This window comes from Mobula birostris, chromosome 1 (assembly GCF_030028105.1).
Source record: "Mobula birostris isolate sMobBir1 chromosome 1, sMobBir1.hap1, whole genome shotgun sequence".
In the NCBI taxonomy this organism is placed as follows: Eukaryota; Metazoa; Chordata; class Chondrichthyes; order Myliobatiformes; family Myliobatidae; genus Mobula; species Mobula birostris.
In genome coordinates, this window is record NC_092370.1 from 141,972,781 (window position 1) to 141,995,351 (window position 22,571).

The 22,571-nt window shown below is 40.1% G+C and overlaps 1 protein-coding gene across 23 annotated transcripts in view; it reads left to right on the plus strand.

Moving 5' to 3' along the window:
* rims2a (regulating synaptic membrane exocytosis 2a) overlaps window positions 1–22,571 on the plus strand; it is a 1,105,394-nt gene that overhangs the window by 425,704 nt on the left and 657,119 nt on the right. For all 23 annotated transcript variants that reach the window (XM_072262764.1, XM_072262846.1, XM_072262801.1 and 20 more), the window contains one exon: window positions 22,216–22,550. In XM_072262764.1, coding sequence (XP_072118865.1) covers window positions 22,216–22,550 — 335 coding nt within the window. The remainder of the gene's footprint in view (window positions 1–22,215; window positions 22,551–22,571) is intronic.

Sequence of the window (22,571 nt, forward strand, 5' to 3'; positions counted from 1 at the left end):
TAAAATGTTTGAACTTCAGAAGATCCCGCTTGTAGTGAGTAGTGCAGAGGTGCTTGACGAACCATTTCTGCTGGTTTTATCTATCATAGTTAAGAGTTAGATGATCTCACAGTAAGCCTGCATTCTACCAGTACATGGACTGCATGCATAACCCATCAACTGTGTGTTTGTTCTACCTACACACAGTTGTAGCAAAATTTGGCTACAATGCTCTGGCTAAAATCTTGCCAGGTGATCCAAAATCTCTGTGTCGTGCAAGGCAAGGTTGAAAACTTGCTGAGCGTGACATTCTTTAAAGAGATCGTTTAAACATTTGGTGTTTTGCACAGACTTGCGGCACGAATGAAATTGTGTGATGAGAAGCAAGCTACTTATTCTTTTTCCAAACTTACGATGGATAGATGAGAAGTAGTTGTGATAGAGGATGTGGGAAGGTGGTAATCTGAAAGAACCCTCGATTCAGTTCCTTTTGGAAATTGGATGTAAGCTCAAAAAAGAGACCATTTTGAGCTATTGTGAAAAAAAAAACAAAGACTCGCTGGCCCTACCAGAATACAACCCACTCATTTTGGAAATCGTGTCTCAAATAATGGGATCTTACAGCAAATTTATTCTGTTTGCACTGGCTCTTTGAAAGAGTTCTCAATGTTGTCCCACAAAAATCACTCTTCCATCATAACTCAAGACATGCTCCTTTTCCAAAGACCTTGAAGGAAATATCAATAGTTCTGCTTTGAGCATCCACCCTTTTGTGGCATACATACTAGATCACAACGACTTGCTGTGAAAAAGTTCAAGCCTTTCGTTTTGCTCTCAATTGAAATGGAGTTGCCGAGCCTGTTTTAAGCTTGGTAAGATTTGCAGCGTAATTGCTGGGAAGCTGCAAGAGGTTGGTATGCTGGCCTATCTCAGGAGAAAAAGCCACATCCATAATATTTAATTTATATTGGTTCTCCTAATTTTCCTTCCAAAATGTATCAGCTCATGCTTCACTTCATTAGTTATTTTGTGCTAGCCCCTTTCACCATTTTTCCTTAAGTAGCCTGTACCCCCCTTATTAACATACTTTTAAGTGTTGTCCACTGAGGAAACTTTGAATTATGTCTCTATAACCAAGTCTAATCTATTACTAATCTAAGGTCATGTGACACCACATTATCAAATATATGTAAAATATATGATTTTTTGTTAATATACTGTATATCCGTATATAATCAGTGCTGTTCAAAAGTCTTAGACACCTAGGGTGCCTAAGAGTTTTGCACAATACTCTATTTGTCAACATGGAGCAGAGAGTGAATTTGTAAATCTGGCAGCAAAGGATGTTGGGAATGGCGAGGGTGGAGTGCTGCAGTTGAGGTGTGGGACAGGTGGCAGAAAAGGAGTGCCGGGAACGGAGGGTGGAGTAGGTGCTGACCCACCCAGCCCTGAGACACCAGGCAAGTTCATTTGTTTCCAAACAATTGGTTTATTGATCACTACAGAATGTCTCTCTGGAGTCTCCCGCTCCCTCCTCCTCCCTTCCCTTTTCCTCAACCATGATTCCCCTCTCCCTGTCCCCTTCCCACTCTCAGTCCACAATAGAGACCCGTGTCAGAATCAGGTTTATCATCACTCACATATGTCCTGATTTTTTTTGCAGCAGTAGTACAGTGGAATACATAAAATTACTGCAGTACCATGCAAGTCTTAGGTTCCCTAGCTATATATGTGCCAAAGACTTTCTTGCTTCTATATTTCTCTGTTTTTTTAAAGATCAGGTGAGTTACATTTGCAGTCTTCCAGTAATTGCACAGCATAGAAACAGACTCTTTGACCCACTCCATCTATGTCAACCATCGTGCTGACCTAAACTAATCTCACTTTCCTGTATTACTTCCAAATCTCTCTGTGCCCTATTTGTTCTGGGACCTGTCCAGAAACCCCATAAATATTGTTACTGTTCCTGCCTCCACCACCTCAGATCCCCTTTAAATTTACCCCTCAGATCCCCTTTCAACTTTCTCCCTCTCACCTTCAATCCTTTAGTTTTAGAAACCCTATCGTGATAAACCGATTCTGGTTACTTTCCTGTGCAACACACACAATATGCTGGAGGAACGACGGGAGGTCAGGCAGCACCTATGGAGGGAATAAAGAGTCGACATTTCAGGCCGAGGCCTTTCCTCAGGACCGGAAAGGAAGGGCAGAAGCTAAAATAAGAAAGGAGGGGTAGGGTAAGGAGAACAAGCTGGCAGGTGATAGGTGAGACCGGGGGGGTGGGGGAAGAGGGAGGCGGTGGCACGGAGTGGTGGGGGAGGGAGATGAGATGAAGTAACAAACTGAGAGGGGATAGGGGAAGAGGCAAAAGGTTCAAAAAGAAGGAATTTAATGGAAGGCAATAGTGGACCATGGAAGAAGGAGAAGGAGGAGATGAAAGGCTGATGAAAAGAGTTGACAGAGTAATCAGAATGAGTAATGGAAAAAGGTAAGAGGGGTATGGAGGGCTGAGATTGCAGTGCAGGTCGATGGGAGTAGACAGTTTAAATGGTTTAGAAAGGACTAGATGGGCCAAAGGGCCTGTTTCTGTGCTGTACTTTTCTATGACTATGACTCTATGGGGGGGGGGGGAAGAGATTACTGGAAATTACAGAAATCGATGTTCATGCCATCAGGTCAGAGGCTATCCAGGTGCACTATGAGATGTTGCTCCTCCAACCGGAGTTGGCTTTACCATGTCAGAATGGGAGTGGGAAGTCAAATTGAAACGGGTCGCCATCAGGAGATCCTGGCTCTCGCAGACAATGCGAAGGCACGTGATGAAGCGGTCCCCCAATCTGAGTCTGGCTTCACCAGTGTAGAGGAGGCTGCACCGGGGCACTGAATACAGAGAATGACCCTGACTTGAAGGAACAGGTGTAGCACCTGTCACATTTGCAGGGATAAGTGACGAGAAACAGATCACAGGGACGGGATGAGTCACATAGAGGAGTCCACATATGGCAATTGGAGAGGAGAGGAGAAGAGAGATGAAATATGTAACTGGTGGTGGGATTTTGAGATGGTGGAAGTTGCAAAGGTTGATGTGCTCGCTACAGAGGCTATTTGTGCAACTGGAACATGATATCGCAACTCTCAGACACAATGTCTTAGCTGATGAAAGTTAGCACACCATATACAATCAACAGCAACCTACCCATCAGTGTTGCCACTTCAGGGGACCATGTACGTGTACCCCAAGAACCCCTCCCACCCAGGACAGGCCCTCTTCTCATTGCTACAATCAGAGAGGAGGTACAAGAGCCTGAAGACACACACTTAACATTTTAGGAACAGCTTCTTCCCTTCTGCCATCAAATTTCTGAATGGACAATGATCCCATGAATAGTACCCCACAATTTTTTCTCTTTTTACAATAATTTATTTATATATATATTATTGTTTTGTGTGTGTGTGTGTGTTTATATAGATAGATAGATAGATATATTTCTTATTATAATTTGTATTATATTTCTGTATTACAATGTGCTGTTGCTGCAAAACAAACAATTTTCATGACATACTGTACGTCAGTCAAAATAAATCTGATTCTGATACTGATTCTCTTTTCATCAATATTCCCCAGGGTCCTGCTATTCATTTTATGTACTGTCCTGCTTCATTTCCCAAGAAATACCACTGGTTGCTTGTTTGAGTTAAATTCTATCTGCCATCTCACCCACTTTCCCAGCTGATCTAAAATCCCGTTGTAACCGTAAACAACCCTCTTGACTGTGTGTTTACCAGTAATTCTAGTATCATCCACAAATTTGCTGCTTATGTGATTTGTATGCTCATCCAAATTGCTCATATATATGAAAGGCCGACAGCACACCACTGGTCAAGGCCTCCAATCTGGAAGAACCATCACAAGCCAATTTTGTATCCGATTGGTTTGCTGACCTTGAATTCCATGTGTTCTACCTTCCTGTCCAGTCTGCCATGCGGGACTTAGTCAAATACTACCAGTATCACAGTTTGATTCCTGTGTTCATGGATATATGTAGCCAAAGTAAACCAGAGATTGTGTGCGCAGACACAGGAGACCCTGCAGATGCTGGAAATCCAGAATAACACAGCAAAATGTTGGAGGAACTCAACTGGTCAGGCAGCATCTATGAAGGGGAATAATGTAGAACCTTGATGAAGGGCCTTAGACCTTAGGGTCGACTATTTATTCCTCGCCATAGTTGCTGAGTTCTTCTGGGTGTCGTATTTGCTTTTGAGATCATGTTTCCTTCATAATCGCTAAATCTCTGTAAAAAATACTTCTTTTCTTTGCTACTGCATACGACTGATTTCAACAGGTTATGAACTTTGAATGAAGGTGACCCATCAGTTTCTTAACCCTACTTTCCTTCATAGATCCACTCAATTCTCACAGTATTATCCTGCGCATAATACTGACTTTGAATCAATGAAAAGTTGGAGACTATTGAAGTTTCTGTCCTCTGGCTACCGATTTGCCATTGCTTGCATTCTTACTGTTTTTAGCTTGAGGGAATGGTTGGCAGTAATGATATATTTTTTGTTACTGATTCAGTCATCCAAATGTTTCAGTGTATGCTATAGTAAATTGAATGCCTAAGAGCACAGTATAATTCTGTTTGATAACGAAATCATCCCAATGTCCCAGAGTGCAGTTGTGTTTCCCAGCTGCAAGAAGGAGGACAATAGTGATTCCAGAAACTTACAGGGAACTGCTTGTATGACTTGTTTGTTGTGTTTTTAATTTGAATCTCTGATGTGCTGAGTGAATGCAGAGTAAGCAAATTAAAAACATACCTTTGTAACTCAGTTTGTTTAATCAAAATGCAAGAAGATTCAAGGGATCCTGCTTAAATTACTCCCATTAAATTTTAATCAGCCTTTTTGCTTAATGCCCATGTGACCCTCATGAAGATACTGTAAGCAAGGGATTAGCTTACCATATCTTTAATTCAGTCCTGTATGCGAATTTAGATACGATTGAAGAGTTTTCACACAATTTAACTCACTTGTAAGTAGAATGGAGCAACTACCAACATTTTTTAAATATTGAAGTCACATTGAATGGTCTCCTCTATCATCAGGAGGGACAAGTCTCAGGCTGATGGTTTATGAATTGTTGTTGTTGTTCCTCTGTGCCTTGTGGCACATCGGGTGGCAATCTTTGCCACTTCCTTCGCAAAGATGGAAAGCGTCTAAGGAGCCAACCGGATTTGAACCTGGAACCACTCTCCTCGGAGCCCGGTGCAGATGCCTCTATACCACCAGCCGGCATGGTGTATGAGTAGACAATGGAAATACTGCCACCAGCTCAAGTGAAAAATACAGAAGGCAATATTGAAATGATGAATATAACAAGAAAATCTTCTGCAAGTAGGGAGGACTGCAGCCTACACTGGCCTGTCAATAAGTTCACTACCAGTAGAATAATTCTCACAACAGGTTCATCAAAGCCTCTCATTTTACTCCTTATTGTGAGATGGGGTACATTATTTCCTGCTTTAGCTCCCGGACTGAAACTACTGAGCTGGATCTCGATGGAATAAAATCAAACACGAGATAGATGTGATGCGATCCAGAAAGATCTCACAGGATATCTTGTAAATTAAACATGATTTTATTGTATGATTCTACCATTGTACTAAAGAATCAGGGCGCCTTCACCATTCAGGGAAATCAGACGTGGCTTGATATATTTGTTCCTCTCTCCACCACTGGAGCCAGTAAAGGGTTGACGTGCTATTAAGTGGTGGTTATGTCGGAGGATTATGTCCTCATTACATGAACTTGTCTATGGCCTTTTTATAGTGAGAGTTACCGGGGAGTGTATTTTTCTGCTGTGGAACCACAGGGTATTATTTAAATCACATAATATTTGATAGTAAAGTTTCTGGGAAGTTAGTAAATTTATAGGTGCTAACACCTCTCAGTTAACAAATCTGATAGCCCATCTCACAGATCAGAAGGTGCACTAGTGTGCTGTCAAGGAAAATGTTAGTAACATCCTACAGATCTTGCCTGTCTCCCAGTGGATTCCTTCCTCTTTGGCCCTCTACCTTTTTGACCTATCACCTCCCAGCTTTTTAGTTCATCACCTCTCCTCCACCTATCTACCTTCTCTCTCACCTGCTTCACTAACCTTCCAGCCTGTGCTCCTTCCTCTCTTGTTATATTCTTATTCTGGCTTCTTCCCACTTTCTTTCTAGTCCTAATGAAGGGTCGCAGCCTGAAACATCGGATTTTTGTTCCTCTCTGTAGATGTCACCCGTGACTCACTAATCCTAATTGTGCATCTTTGGAATGTGGGAGGAAATCAAAACACTTGGAGGAAACCCACATCATCACGTGGAGAACATACAGATTTGTTCCAGGCAGTGGCAGGGATTGAACACCATACGGTGATTGCTGATGCTGTAGAGTGATTCTGTTAACCACTGCACTGCCGTGAGAGCCCAACGTGCACTCGAACACCACTTTAGCTGTATACCTGTTCATTAAAGCAAGTTTCTAATCAGCCAGTCATGTGGCAGCAACTCAATATACATAATAACATGCAGACGTGGTCAAGAGGTTTAGTATTTGTTCAGACCAAACATCATAATGGCGAAGAAATTTGATCTATTGACTGACTGTGGAAAGATTGTTAGTATCAGATGGGGTGGTTTAAATATTTCAGAAACTGCTGATCTCCTGGAATTTCAATGCACAGCAGTCTCTAGAGTTTACAGAGAATGGTGCAAGAAACAAAACAAAAATTCAGGAAGTGGCAATTCAATGGGTGAAAATGTCTTGTTAATGACAAAGATCAGAGGAGAATGGCCAGATTGGTTCAAGCTGATAGGAAGGCTACGTCCACACTTGACCAGATAATTTTGAAAATGCCGGTTTCATGTAAAAACGATAGGCGTCCACACCAGGCATTTTTCAAAGTATCTCCGTCCACATTAGAACCAATATTTGGGTGTATCTCCTCCTACTGGGCATGCGCAGAACACACAGAAAACAAGCGAAGAGGAAATGGTATACTTGGTGCGTGTTTGTCCAGTTACAGACTAGAAAAACTTAAAAGGAATTGCTGTTGGCTCTCACGCAGGAGGACTTAAAACTTAAAAAAAAACAAATACTGGAGCGTATGGAGGTAATCGACGGAGTTCACAGACAGTATGACCCAGCTGTCGACGAACATTGAAAAACTAACTAACTCTGTTGCATTAATAAAGCACCTTGTTAAATGTATAAAACATGTCTACATCAGTGTTATCTTGTATTTCCATACAATGTTACATTAGGCTGTTACACATCTATTGTCAGAGAAGTACTTGCATAAATAGGTAAACCACCTTCAAACAAGCAAGGACAGAAAACAGGGCAAAGTGAGTATACTTATTTATTCAGTAAGCTATGGGTCAAAGTATTTGGTGAGTACAGAAAATAACGAAATGTCGCGCTGCCGCCATCTGTTCCGGCACGTCATGACAGCATTTTAAAAAATATCTGTTTACCCCATCCACACTGCTCTGCACAATCGGCGTTTTCAAATTTACACACTCTGGAGGGTGTTTTAGAAAATCTCCATTTTCGGGGGAGGAAAATGCCGTTTCAGTGTGGATGGAGGGTCAAAATGAAGAGAAAAAGCTTTGGTTACGGATTTATCTGGTCTAGTGTGGACGTAGCCTAACTCAAACATGTCACAACAATGGTGTTCAGAAGAGCAGCTCTGAATGCATAACACATTGAACCTTGAAGAGGATGGGCTGTAGCAGTGAAGATCACAAACATGCACTCATTGGCCCCTTTAAGAGATATCTCCTGCAACTTATAAAGTGGCCACTGAAGATGCCTTTAAGAAGATGCCTTTAGCGTAATAATCTTTGCTTTAAAGGTTGAGCCAGCGCTCAACATCAAAAATGGCCCTTCAAACCTATTGATGAATAGACTCCAGAACAGACAAAGTGAAGAGAAAAGAACAGATACTAATATAAGAGGCATTCTTATGAAGACACGCAGTCCTCTTTTATTGTCATTTAGTAATGCATGCATTAAGAAATGTTACATTATTTCCTCCGGTATGATATCACAAAACACAGGACAGACTAAGACTGAAAAAACTGACAAAACCACATAATTATAGCATATAGTTACACAGTGCAACAATAATATAACTTGATGAAGAAGTCCATGAGCACAGTAAAGTTCAAAGTTTCTCAAATGTCCCACATCTCACGCAGATAGGAGAAGGAAGAAAAACTCTCCCTGCCATGCCGACCACAATCTGACTCTGAGTCATCTGAAAACTTCGAGCTCTGATCAGCTCTCCGACACCCAGTACTGAGCACCATCTCTGTCCAAGCGATTCGACCTCCTTCTCAGTCACCAAAAGCAGGCAAGACCAGGGATTTTGAGGCCTACCCTCCGAAAGATTCCCGACCACACAGTAACAACAGCAGTGAACAGGCATTTCGGAAATTTCTCCAGATGTTCCTTTGTGCTTTCAAGTCCATTCTCCATCAAATCAGAATTGTCCACGGCCCCTATTTAACAGATACAATATAATTTTTCACCGGAGAGCTGCGCACACACAGGCGTGCCGCCATCTTCTCCTCCCGCCATTTTCTTATGAACAATACCCAGATTTTTCTGTTCTTAGTTTTTTTTGTTCTGCTAATCAATCAAAACTGGAAACAATATTAGGATAAATTAGTAATCTGAATTTCCTACTCAAATGAAAGCATTAAACCCCAGCTGATTTGGATTTAAAAATAAGATAATCTAACCTTTCTCAGCATACAATATTCAAAATAAATAAACATCTTTGAATAAGGACAATCTAATCAAACCATTCATGCAGAAATGTTATGACATTGGACACTGGATTTATAGATTATCCAACTAAATAACAATATTCATTACTTTGCACTCCATTCAGAGATTGAGAATCTTTGTGCTCTGTAAATCAGAGAAATCACTTGATCTGCAGTCTAAATTATATTGGTAATATTATTAGAACAATTTATGTATGTGAAGTCCAGGTTTAATGCCTTAATTTTTTCTCCTCTATGGGAATATGTTACCTGAAGTACTCAATTTTATCTTTAATTAAGTTATGATCATTTGGGATTTTAACACTCTTGAGTGATGTGAAGTTAAAGAGGATGGCAATTTAAAGTTGCTTAATATCTTGACATACAGTATTTCCTTAAGTTGTACTTTCAGGAAATTACTTTGTTCTTCTCTTTTGTAGATTAGAAAGAATTTCAGACTCTTTAAAGTAAACTCCAAATTGTAATTTCTGTTAGCTGTTCTTGCTCAGGTAATTTATTTTATTTGAAACAATATTTTAACGAAACTTTGCAATGGATAGCAGCCATTGAATTGGAATATTGACCGGGAATTACTAAAATTTGCCAATTCCCAGATGGAAAATATACAGTTAAAAATTAACATACTTTTTTTCGAACCTTCTGCTGGGAATGGGAACTTTGATGACTGGACCATCCTTCCTGGATGACCTGAAAGATATTGTTTGTCCTTTAACTTGGCTGGCCACACCAAAGGGCTAGTTAAGGTCACGTATATTGATGTGGGAAAGGAGATAAGTAAGGATGAAAGGCTTCCTTGCAGAATGAGCCAGTCATAAACTCAAGAAATTGTATGGATGCTGGAAATCCAGCGTAACGCATACAAAATGCTGGAGGAATTCAGCAGGTCAGGCAGCATCTATGGAGAGGAATAAATAGTCAACGTTTCAAACTGAGACCCCTCATCAGAATGAGCCAATGGTGTATTAGCAGCTTTGTGAAGATTTTTCCACCTAATAGATACTTTTTTATTTCTAGGTTATACCTTACTGAAGCATAAATGCTGATTTCTATAGTGTGATTTGAACTAATATTTGTGTTATTCTTACCAGCAAGGTAATCACTACACTAAAAACATAATTGCTGTGATGCAATCTGAGTGGTTTGAGTGACTCAGTTTCTTCCTGCTTTGATTTTTGAAGAGTATACATTACCCTGTACTTTGCAATAAATAGTAAGGTGACGACACTCACCATTGACTACAGAGAAAGCTGAAAACACAGATCTTGTGATCTCTGGGCTAACATCAATTTTCATTAGGCATCAAATCAACAGGATCTCTGGAATCCAACAGTCATGAGGCTGTTAGGCTTGTTCACCAAAGAATTGGAAAAAGGCCAAATTTGAAGAAATGAGGAACCTTGGTTCTCAAGGGATATTGGAACTCTGATAAAGAAGAAGAGAGAGATGTATGACATGTATAGGAAACAGGAAGCAAATTAGGTGCTTGAGGAGTATAAAAAGTGCAAAAAAAACTTAAGAAAGAAATCAGGAGGGCTAAAAGAAGACATGAGGTTGGTTTGGCAGTCAAGGTGAAGGATAATCTAAAGAGCTTATACAGGTATATTAAGAGCAAAAGGATAGTAAGGGATAAAATTGGTCCACTTGAAGATCAGAGTGATCGGCTATGTATGGAACCAAAAGAAATGGGGGAGATCTTAAATGGGTTTCTTGCATCTGTATTTACTAAGGCAACTGGCATGGAGTGAAAGAAAATAAGGCAAACAAGTAGTGAGGTCATGGAACCTATACAGATTGAGGAGGAGGAGGTACTTGCTATCTTGAGGCAAATCAGAGTAGATAAATCCCCAGGACCCGTCAGGGTATTCCCTCAGACCTTGAAGGAGACTAGTGTTGAAACTGCAGGGGCCCTGACAGATATATTTAAAATGTCGGTATCTACGGGTGAGGTGCCGGAGGATTGGAGGATAGTTCATGTTGTTCCGTTATTTTAAAAAGGCTCTAAAAGTATTCTGGGAAATTATAGGCCGGTAAGTTTGATGTCGGTAGTAGGTAAATTATTGGAAGGAGTACTGAGAGATAAGATCTACAAGTATTTGGATAGACAGGGACTTATTAGGGAGAGTCAACATGGCTTTGTGCGTGGTAGGTCATGTTTAACCAATCTATTAGAGTTTTTCGAGGAGGTTACCAGGAAGGTTGATGAAGGGAAGGCAGTGGATGTTGTCTACATGGATTTCAGTAAGGCCTTTGACAAGGTCCCGCATGGGAGGTTAGTTAGGAAAATTTAATCACTAGATATACATGGAGAGGTAGTAAGTTGGATTAGACATTGGCTCAATGGAAGAAGCTAGAGAGTGGTAGTGGAGGATTGCTTCTCTGAGTGGAGGCCTGTGACTAGTGGTGTGCCACAGGGATCAGTGCTGGGTCCTTTGTTATTTGTCATCTATATCAATGATCTGGATGATAATGTGGTAAATTGGATCAGCAAATTTGCTGATGATACAAAGATTGGAGGTGTAGTGGACAGTGAGGAAGGCTTTCAAAGCTTGCAGAGAGATTTGGACCAGCTGGAAAAATGAGTTGAAAAATGGTAGGTGGAGTTTGATACAGACAAGTGTGAGGTATTGCACTTTGGAAGGACAAACCAAGGTAGAACATACAAGGTAAATGGTAAGGCACTGAGGAGTGTAGTAGAACAGAGGGATCTGGGAATACAGATACAAAATTCCCTAAAAGTGGCATCACAGGTAGATAGGGTCATAAAGAGAGCCTTTGGTACATTGGCCTTTATAAATCAAAGTATTGAGTATAAGAGTTGGAATGTTTTTGTGAGGTTGTAAAAGGCATTGGTGAGGCCGAATTTGGAGTATTGTGTACAGTTTTGGTCACCAAATTACAGGAAGGATATTAATAAGGTTGAAAGAGTGCAGAGAAGGTTTACAAGGATGTTGCCAGGACTTGAGAAACTGAGTTACAGAGAAAGGTTGAATAGGTTAGGACTTTATTCCCTGGAGCGTAGAAGAATGAGCGGAGATTTGATAGAAGTATATAAAATTATGATGGGTATAGATAGAGTGAATGCAAGCAGGCTTTTTCCACTGAGGCTAGGGGAGAAAAAAAGCAGAGGACATGGGTTAAGGGTGAAGGGGGAAAAGTTTAAAGGGAACATTGCGGGGGGGGGGGCTTCTTCACACAGAGATGGTGGGAGTGTGGAATGAGCTGCCAGATGAAGTGGTAAATACGGGCTCACTTTTAACAATTAAGAAAAACTTGGACAGGTACATGAATGAGAGGTGTATGGAAGGATATGGTCCAGGTGCAGGTCAGTGGGACTAGGCAGAAAAATGGTTCGGCACAGCCAAGAAGGGCCAAAAGACCTGTTTCTGTGTGTAATGTTCTATGGTTCTAATTCCCACAAAATTAAATGGAAAGTGTGTATATTTTAGCTCAGAATATAAAATTTTACTGAATGCAAAATAAAAATTAAAATGTATACACACGATTAAAGAAGCTGAAATATGTTTTTGAAAAAGTTTTCTTTTAAAATCTGTTATATTTTAAAATACTTAATCACTCAAACTAAGAATATAGGTGTAGCAGTTACTTTCAAACAAACCAAAACCACTTTGTTTAATGCACCATCCATCCAAAAATGAAGTTCCAATGTCAAAGAATAAATTTGATATTTTTTTAAAGAAACTAACAAAGCAAACAATCTTGAAATGATAAACCTAATGAAGCTAAACAGTCTTAGCGTATTAAATGTATTTAAGCCAAGCATTTTTTTTTTCAGGATCAGAATCAGGTTTATTATTGCTGACATGGGCCATGAAGTTAGCAGCAGCAGTTCAATGCAATACATAATATAGAAGAGAAAAATAAATAATAAATAAATAAACAAATAAATCTTAAATACATTCAAGAATATTCAAGCACATTCCAGAGAATTTAAGCAGTCTTAAGCATGCTTAAGCAGTCAACAAAAAGATAGCACTCCCAGCCAACTCTCTGGCTGTACCCAAAGCTAGACTGAACGAAAGACAAAGCATGAAAACGTAACTAAACTCTTCGCTTCTATCAAGCCCCAACCCACATGACTAACTACCCATAATAAATGTGCAACACAAAATATAATACAGATAAAAAACAGATACATGGCTCCTACAATAGGGAAACCTTGAAGTCAATGCAAGTTTCCCACTCAAAGTAGTGTGTCCTGGTCCCAGGAAGTGGATCCTGTTTCCCTGCTGACAGACACCTTACTGGTTTTTTTAATTGTTGTCTCTTTAAACTGTTCACGTGTCTCTGACTGAACTGTTTTTTAAAAACAGTTCAAAGCTATTTAAATATTTTTAAAAATCTAACAAAATAATTTACTTATAAAATACCAAGTTCCTGAAAATAATTAAAAATTTGAAAGTTATGTAAAATTAATAAACAATGACTAACAAAAAGACTTTAATTTTCCATTGAGGTCAGCAACTGCATTCATTTCACATTTAGATCACGTTAAGCTGTGGGGACGGAGGTGAATAGAATGAGGACCCTTGGCTCAGGACCTTTGTACTTTGTGTCTGGACTCATCCGAGGCCACCGTTTGCTGCTGTACTAGCACTTGACTTGAGCAAGCTTCTGACTTAAGAACAGCACTTTCACCCAGCCCGTTGTTTACTCCGAAGTTCATAATTGCTTCAATGAAGTTCTGATCAGGTCGATTTTATGGTGCATTATCTCTGTATTTTCTCATTTTCTGCATTACTTCACACAGAAGATAAGCATTTGTGAAATAATTTCCAAGTAAGGAATACGTTCCTTTTCATTTTTAATTTAGTGTTTGTTTTCTTTTCACAATTGCAGGGCCTCTTATAGCGTCTGCAGAACACCTTGGTACCTGTTGCTACCCACATTTGCTACCTGTTGTAATGTTTGAAATGTAATCACATTATCAGGAGGTAAATGAAGGAACTGGATTGTACATACAAAATGCTACCACATTGATTCCATCTCTCTGTTAACTTGTTCCACCAGAGTTAGCTTCAGACGATTGACAGCGTGGGATCAACTGTTCCCAGACCTCAGTTTAAATGTCCAGTATTAGCTTACAGAAACGTTAAAGGTGGAACTTTAGTAAATGAATGATTTAGTTTACTTACGCAAGTTTGTGGCTGTGTCATCTCAGATTCCTTCATTGCCCTTGTGGGTCCATTTGCTTAATTTCTGCACTCTGGTCCAAGAACCATCAGCATTTCGCAATCTGGAAATAAATATACTATTTGATACTAGTGCTGTATTTATTCATTAATTTATGTGCTTACAAAAACAAGAAGCACCTTTAGAAATTGGCTTCTTCCCCCACCCCCGGCTACTGACACCCATCCCCATTCATTTGCATAATTTTTAATTTCTATAGCTCATAAAAAAAAATGATAATGATTGACCACTAGAGGGTGCCAAAGTTCTATACTGTAGGCTATCTCTGAGTTACAATCGCCTGACTTCTGGACACCCCTACATATTAAGAAGCATTTGTTAAATTCAGCATATGTATATACAGTCATTCATTTCTCTCTCTCTCTCTCTCTCTCTCTCTCTCTCTCTCTCTCTCTATCTCCACATCTACGTATCTCTATCTGTCTCTATTAAAGTTGTTTCTTATCAGTCTTACTGATCTTGTTGCTAATCATTACAAAGTTGTGAAGATATTATGACACCAGGAATATTGAGAGATTCATGTGTATTTTATGACTTATGGACAAAAGTGATTTATGACTTCTGTAGAAACAGAACCCATTCATCACCTTGGATAATATAAATGTCGAACTGAAAGCCACTGAATGAAATTGGGACCACAGATCCTGCAAGCACCTGAAGTTAGACAGTGCATGTTTATGCACAGTGTAAAAGAACATATTTTACGTTGCTGCTCCCTAATAATCTTTCTGATACTTCGCATAATAAGGTTTACTTTTGGAGTTGACATGGGGTTGATCTGATTACTCTTGGAGTCCTAGTAAACTTAGTATATAGGGTATTAGTGTCCTCCTGGGTAAACAGGACAGATTTTAGATAAAGCTCAGAAGTCTGCAAATCTACGAGCTGGAGGACAGAGAGGGAAAACCTACAGCTGAAAATTAAGGATGGTCTACCTTGACAGACTTAAAAACACTGGAGACGTCCTGGAACTGGACAATGGCCGGGGAGGACATGTTTGGGAGTCTGAGTCAACACACACAGAATCAGGTTTAATATCACTGGCCGATGTCATGAAATGTGTTGTTTTGCAACAGCAGTATATTGCCATACATAGTAATAAAAACTATAAATTATAATAAAAAGTATATATATAAAAATTAAGTAAGTAGTGCAAAATGAGAGGGAAAAGTACGGAGATAGAGTTCATGGGTTCATTGTCCATTCAGAAATCTGATGGCAGAGGGGAAGAAACGGTTCCTGAAATGTTGAATGTGTGTCTTCAGTTTCCCATACCTCCTCCTTGATGGTAGCAATGAGAAGAGGGCATGTCCTGGGTGATGAGGGTCCTTAATAATGGCATTGGAATTGCTTTTCTCACCTTCCATAGCCTTCCATAGGCCATACTTGGACCTCTTGCATAATTCTGGATCACTGGCCTTGAATGCCACAGATCTCCCTCTCAGCAGACCACAAATCTCTTGGCTCATCACAGCTTTTGATTTGGGTATGTCTGTATGTTCTCGAAGACACACACACATCCACACAGATTGTGATGAAGTTGGTAACAAATGTTTATTCAGATTCAAAGATGAATCCCTGAATATGCAAACCACTACCAGGAAGATGGCAAAAAACTCTCTCAACAGATAAAATAGACAACATTTGACAGCTAGATGTTCCAGGTCAATTGAGCAGGACATAGTACTACCTTGTCTGTAGACCACGAAGAATTAATCATAAAGCTTACTCCACTTCCTAAACCTTTAAAAGCCTGAGCTGTCTGCTTTTGGTGGAGAATGGTGAAGCATCCAAAATGGCAGGGGGTAGCCCTGTTTCCATGAAGTAAAATAACAACAGTCACTGATATCCCTCTGGTACAGCAATCTTGCTCTGATATCTTTAGTTGTATTTTCCAGAGACTGTACATTCACCAACAGGATTGTCAGGAGCGGAAATCTAAAGTCTCTGCATTGAGTGTGATTTCCACCACTAACCATGGCAAAAACTGCAAAAACACACATGCTAAGACTAAAGTACATTTCGTATACTAGGAAAGATTCATGGGAGTTCTGAGTTTGGGCAGAATATGCCCTGCCATTATTGCTTCCTTCAATAATGCCAAAGTCTCTAGGTTATACAGCATCAAAATAAACCCTTTGGCTCCACACAGCCATGCTAACTGTTTTGCCCTTCTGCTCACTGCCATATTAGTCCTGTTGACTATTTGCCAGTATTGGATCCTTCTACTCCAAAATACCATTGGAGAACATAAATCAGAATCAGAATCCAGTCCAGTTTATTATCATCGGCATATGTGGTGAGATCTGTTGTTTTGCAGCAGCAGTACATTGCAAAACATAATAATAAAACCAGAAAATTAAATTAAAATAGAAATATATATTGAAATTAAGTAAGTTGTGCAAAAGGAGTGGGGGGGGGAATACTGAGTGCTCATGGGTCCATTGTCCATTCAGAGAAGTGTTGGTGGAGGAAAAGAAGCTGTTTCTGAAACGTTGAGTATGTATCTTTAGGCTCCTGTACCTCCTCCCTGATGGTAGCAATGGGAAGAGGGCTGTACTGCATGATGTGGGTCCTTAATCATGTTTGCTGCATTTTTGAGGCATTGCCTTTTGAAAGTGAGACCATTACCCATGGTGGAGCTGGCTGAGTTTACAACTTTCTGCAGCTATTTCCCAATCCTGTGCACTGGGCCCTCCATACCAGTTGGCAAATGGTCTCCACAGTGCATCTGTAGAAATTTACAAGTATCTTTGGTGACATAGTTTCTTCAAACATCTATGAAATATAGTTGCTGTTGTGCCTTCTTGTAATTGCATTGATATGTTGGGCCCAGATTAGATCTTCAGAGTTATTAACACCCAGGAACCTGAAAATGCTCACTCTTTTCTACTGTTGATCCCTCGATGAAGACTGGTCTGTGTTGCCTTGACCTACTCTTCCTGAAATCCACAATCAATTGCTTCGTCATACTGACATTGAGTGCAAAGGGTAATCAGTTTGCAGATATATGATGTAATGCTGACCAAACAGACTATTCAGCACAGACTAAATCGGCCACAGGGTCTATTTCTGTGCTGCGGTGCTCAATGACTCTATGACTCTACTTTTCAACTGACTGCCAGTTGAGATACCGCAACAGTTCCTGTCTGACACAAAATTTGTCTATTCATGCATCTGATCAGTTACAAAATGGTATTATCAGTAAGTTTAAGCTAACAGCAAAAAATTGACAGTAAAAAAATAGTAAAAACAGAATTTAAACCACTCAAATCATACATAATTTATATCTTTTCTGACTGTAGAGATCTTTGTAAAGTCAATAAGAAAGTATGTAACAATAAAGGCATGTTGCTTGACCAGAAGAAAGATGGAAGTTCTGGGAAGGTCTTGCAAACATAATTAAGTATTACTTTTGGAGTTTCAGGAACTACTTGATGAATGGGAAAACAGCTCTGAAAATTCAGTGATTAAAAATTTTACAAGAGACTAACCATGTGTATTAGAGACTAACCATGTGTATTAAAAAATGAATTGTTTGAGTACCTTCTTTAATATATTTATACTACGGCTTCAACTTTTGAAAATTCTGTACTCTTCCTTTTTTCAAACTATCAAAAGTTATTGATAACAACTCTGAGTTTTAAAAGTTAGATTCCAAATATGTGCAGCATTAACTTTCTTTGAGTATGATTCTTTTAATAACTTAGAAGTGTCTCTTGTTTCAGCTTATAATACTTGAGTAATATTTGTCTGGTTTATCCATCAAATGGAACGTGACCTCAACCCAGGGACAAGACCATTTTTTACCTTATTGCCTCAATGCTAAGAAACCTTCTCAAAGCTTAAATACAAACATAGAAACATAGAAATATAGAAACCCTACAGTACAATAAGGCCATTCAGCCCAAAGTGGTGCTGAACATATTCCTATCCTAGAAATTACTAGGCTTACTTATAGCCCTCTATTTATCTAAGCTCCATGGACCTATCCAAAAGCCTCTTAAAAGACCCTATCGTATCTGTCTCCACCACCGCTGCTGGCAGCCCATTCCATGCACTCACCACTCTCTGAGTAAAAAATTTACCCCTGACAACTCCTCTGAACCTAGTCTCCAGCACCTTAAACCTGTGTCCTCTTGTGGCAACCATTTCAGTCCTGGGAAAAGACCTCTGACTATCCACACAATCAATGCCTCTCATCACCTTATACACCTCTATCAGGTCACCTCTCGTCCTCCATCACTCCAAGGAGAAAAGGCTAAGTTCTCTCAACCTATTCTCATAAGACACGCTCCCTAATCCAGGGAACATCCTTGTAAATCTCCCCTGCACCCTTTCTATGGCTTCCACATCCTACCTGTAGTGAGGTGACCAGAACTGAGCACAGTACTCCAAGTGGGGTCTGACCAGGGCCCTATATAGCTGCAACATTACCTCTCAGCTCCTAAATTCAATTCTACGATTGATGAAGGCCAGTACATCGTATGCCTTCTTACCTTAGTCAACCTGCGCAGCTGCTTTGAGCATCCTATGGACTCGGACCCCAAGATCCCTCTGATCCTCCATTAATAAGAGTCTTACCATTAATACTATATTCTGCCATCATATTTGACCTACCAAAATGAAACACTTCACACTTACCTGAGTTGAACTCCATCTGCTACTTCTCAGCCCAGTTTTGCATCCTATCAATGTCCCGCTGTAACCTCCGACAGCCCTCCACACTATCCACTACACCTCCAACCTTTGTGTCATCAGCAAACTTACTAACCCATCCCTCCACTTCCTCATCCAGGTCATTTATAAAAGTCACAAGGAGTAAGGGTCCCAGAACAGATCCCTGAGGCACTCCACTGGTGACTGACCTCCATGCAGAATATGACCCATCTACAACCACTCTTTCCCTTCTGTGGGCAGGCCAGTGCTGGATCCACAAAGCAATGTCCCCTTGGATCCCATGCGTCCTTACTTTCTCAATAAGCCTTGCATGGGGTACTTTATCAAATGCCTTGCTGAAATCCATATACACTATATCTACTGCTCTTCCTTCATCAATGTGTTTAGTCACATACTCAAAAAATTCTATCAGGCTCATAAGGCACGTCCTGCCCTTGACAAAGCCATGCTGACTATTCCTAATCATATTATACCTCTCTAATTGTTCATAAATCATGCCTGTCAGGATCTTCTCCATCAACTTACCAACCACTGAGGTAAGACTCACTGGTCTATAATTTCCTGGGCTATCTCTACTCCCTTTCTTGAATAAAAGAACAATATCCGCAACCCTCCAATCCTCTAGAAACTCTCCTGTCCCCATTGATGATGCAAAGATCATCACCAGAGGCTCAGCAATCTCCTCCCTCGCCTCCCACAGTAGCCTGGGGTACATTTCATCCAGTCCTGGCGACTTATCCAACTTGATGCTTTCCAAAAGCTTCAGCACATCCTCTTTCTTAATATCTACATGCTCAAGCTTTTCAGTCTGCTGCAAGTCATCTCTACAATCACCAAGATCCTTTTCCACAGAGAATACTGAAGTAAAGTATTCATTAAATACCTCTGTTATTTCCTCTGGTTCCATACACACTTTCCCACTGTCACACTTGATAGGCCCTATCCTTTAACATCTTATCCTCTTGCCCTTCATATACCTGTAGAATGCCTTGGGGTTTTCTTTAATCCTGCACGCCAAGGCCATCTCGTGGCCCCTTCTGGCTCTCCTAATTTCCTTCTTAAGCTCCTTCCTATTAGCCTTATAATCTTCTAGATCTTTAACATTACCTAGCTCTTTGAACTTTTTGTAAGCTTTTCTTTTCTTCTTGACTAGATTTATTACAGCCTTTGTACACCACGGTTCCTGTACCCTACCATAACTTCCCTGTCTCATTGGAACATACCTATGCAGAACTCCACACAAATATCCCCTGAATATTTGCCACATTTCTTCCGTACTTCTCTCTGAGAACATCTATTTCCAGTTTAAGCTTCCAATTTCCTGCCTGAGAGCCTCATAATTCCCCTTACTCCAATTAAATGCTTTTCTAACTTGTCTGTCCCTATCTCTCTCCAATGCTATTGTAAAGGAGATAGAATTAAAGTCACTATCTCCAAAATGCTCCCGCACTGAGAGATCTGACACCTGACCAGGTTCATTTCCCAATACCAAATCAAGTGCAGCCTCTCCTCTTGTAGGCTTACCTTTCGTATTGTGTCAAGAAACCTTGCTGAACACACCTAACAAACTCCACACCATCGTAACGCCTTGCTCTAGGGAGATGCCAATCGATATTTGGGAAATTAAGATCTCCCATCACGACAACTCTGTTATTATTACACCTTTCCAGGATCTGTTTCCCTATCTGCTCCTCGATATCCCAGTTAAAGTTCAAAGTAAATTTTATTATCAAAGTACTGTACATATATGTATCCATATACAACCCTGAGATTTATTTTCTTGTGGGCATATACAAAAACTCTATTAAATATTAACGATAACAGAATCAATGAAAGACCGCCCAACTAGGACAAATTCAACATGAGTTTGATAAAACTGCCACATCAGGCAGCTCATAGAACATCACTGATGACCACCCGCGCCATCTTGTCATTCGTCAACTTATTGAACTTCCTCTCCGATGTGACTGATCTTCACAAAACATGATAAATCGGGAAGTAACTTATTTCCTAATGGCAAGGTACTGATTCCAAAATTGCCAAGCACCAAGACCACTCCTGGTTCTACTAACAGAGTTCCTGTCCGTCTGATCATCTGAGCCCAATCTATTATAAGACCATAAGATCAAGAGACATAGGAGCAGAATTAGGCCATTTGGCCCATCAAGTCTGCTCCACCATCAATTATGGCTGATCTTTTTCTTCCCCTCCTCAGTCCCACTTCTTGGCCTTCACCCTGTAACCTTTGATGCCGGGTCCAATCAAGAACCTATCAAACTCTGCCTTAAATACACCCAACAACCTGACCTCCACAGCTGCATATGGTAACAAATTCCACAAATTCTCCACCCTCTGGCTAAAGAAATTTCTCCACATCTCTGTTTTAATTGGATGACCCTCTACCCTGAGAATATGTATGCTTGTCCTAGACTCCCCCACCATGGGAAACATTTTTTTCCACATCTACTCCGTCTAGGCCTTTTAACATTGGAAATGTTTCAATGAGATTCCCCCATCATCCTTCTAAATTCCAGCAAGCACAGACCCAGAGCCATCAATTATTCCTCATTTAATAACCCTTTCATTCCTGGAATCATCCTTGTGAATCTCCTCTGGACCCTCTCCAGTGCCAGATCATCTTTTCATATTATACACCCATCTTGAGACACAAATTAATGTTCCTGTTGAAAAGCACTGTATTTCTGCTTACTACTTGAGAGGGAGACTGAATAAAGCAACAGTGAGAAACTAATGAGAAGAAAAATGTAACCGGATTTAAAGTTTTCCTGTACTGTAGTGTTTTTTTTCAGTTTCTCGAATATATTCTTATTGGGCACCACAGTTTTGTTTTGTTTGAGTTTGTCTGAATCTTGAACTTTGAACTTAGAAAATTGAGCACACACCTCCTTCTCTGACCTTCTGTAATGGTATAACCTTTAGCTTGTGGCCAAGAGAATAGCATATTACATATCTGCTGAACAAAATATAAGTACATGGCAAAATTTGATATGCAATATACAAGCATTTTTTAATACTCGAGGTAGTGTTCTCAAGTATTGCATTACTTTTGATCAGAAAAGTTAAGCATAGTAGATTGAGATTGAAATTAGGCTTGAATTGCAATTTTAGCTGACATCCCATCTTGTCTATTTACAGTAGATGGATTTGTCATGTTTGGATTGATTTATAGACAAGGCATTGATAGCAATTCACAGTTCTCTAGCTTATTCCTGGCTGAAGAAGGAAAGGCAGTAAAGAGAGTAGAAAGAAAGAAAATCCTAACCACTGCTGTTTAAATATAAATGTTAATATATTTACATCATGTATATTTATTATGTGCATAAATTCACCTTTAATTGTGATATACATCTGCTAGATTAATAGCTTATTTGACAGCAGGTTAAACTTAACTTATTTTTATTCAGAAGGGTTAATATCTTGTTTTTGGAATTACTTCAGTTACGGTACCCGGAATAACCTAATTTTCTTGTCTCAGGTGATGTGGGTGTGTAACTTGTGCCGAAAACAACAGGAAATCCTCACAAAATCGGGGGCCTGGTTCTACAGCAGTGGACCAAACATACCGCAGGAGACCAGCCTGACCGAGTCCACGATGGGACTGGCCCACACGAATGAAGAAGCGCCACAGGAAAAGAAAGCAAAACTACAGGAGCATTCCCAATTCCAAGGTCCTTTACCCTCAGGGGACATTTCTACACCAGCGTCAGACAAAAACAGACCTCAAGGGCTCACGCGACAAGATACAATCAAAAATGGTTCAGGGGTGAAGCAGCATTCAATGCAGACTGCCAGTGAGATACCCACGGACAGGTATGGCACTTGCATTAAAAT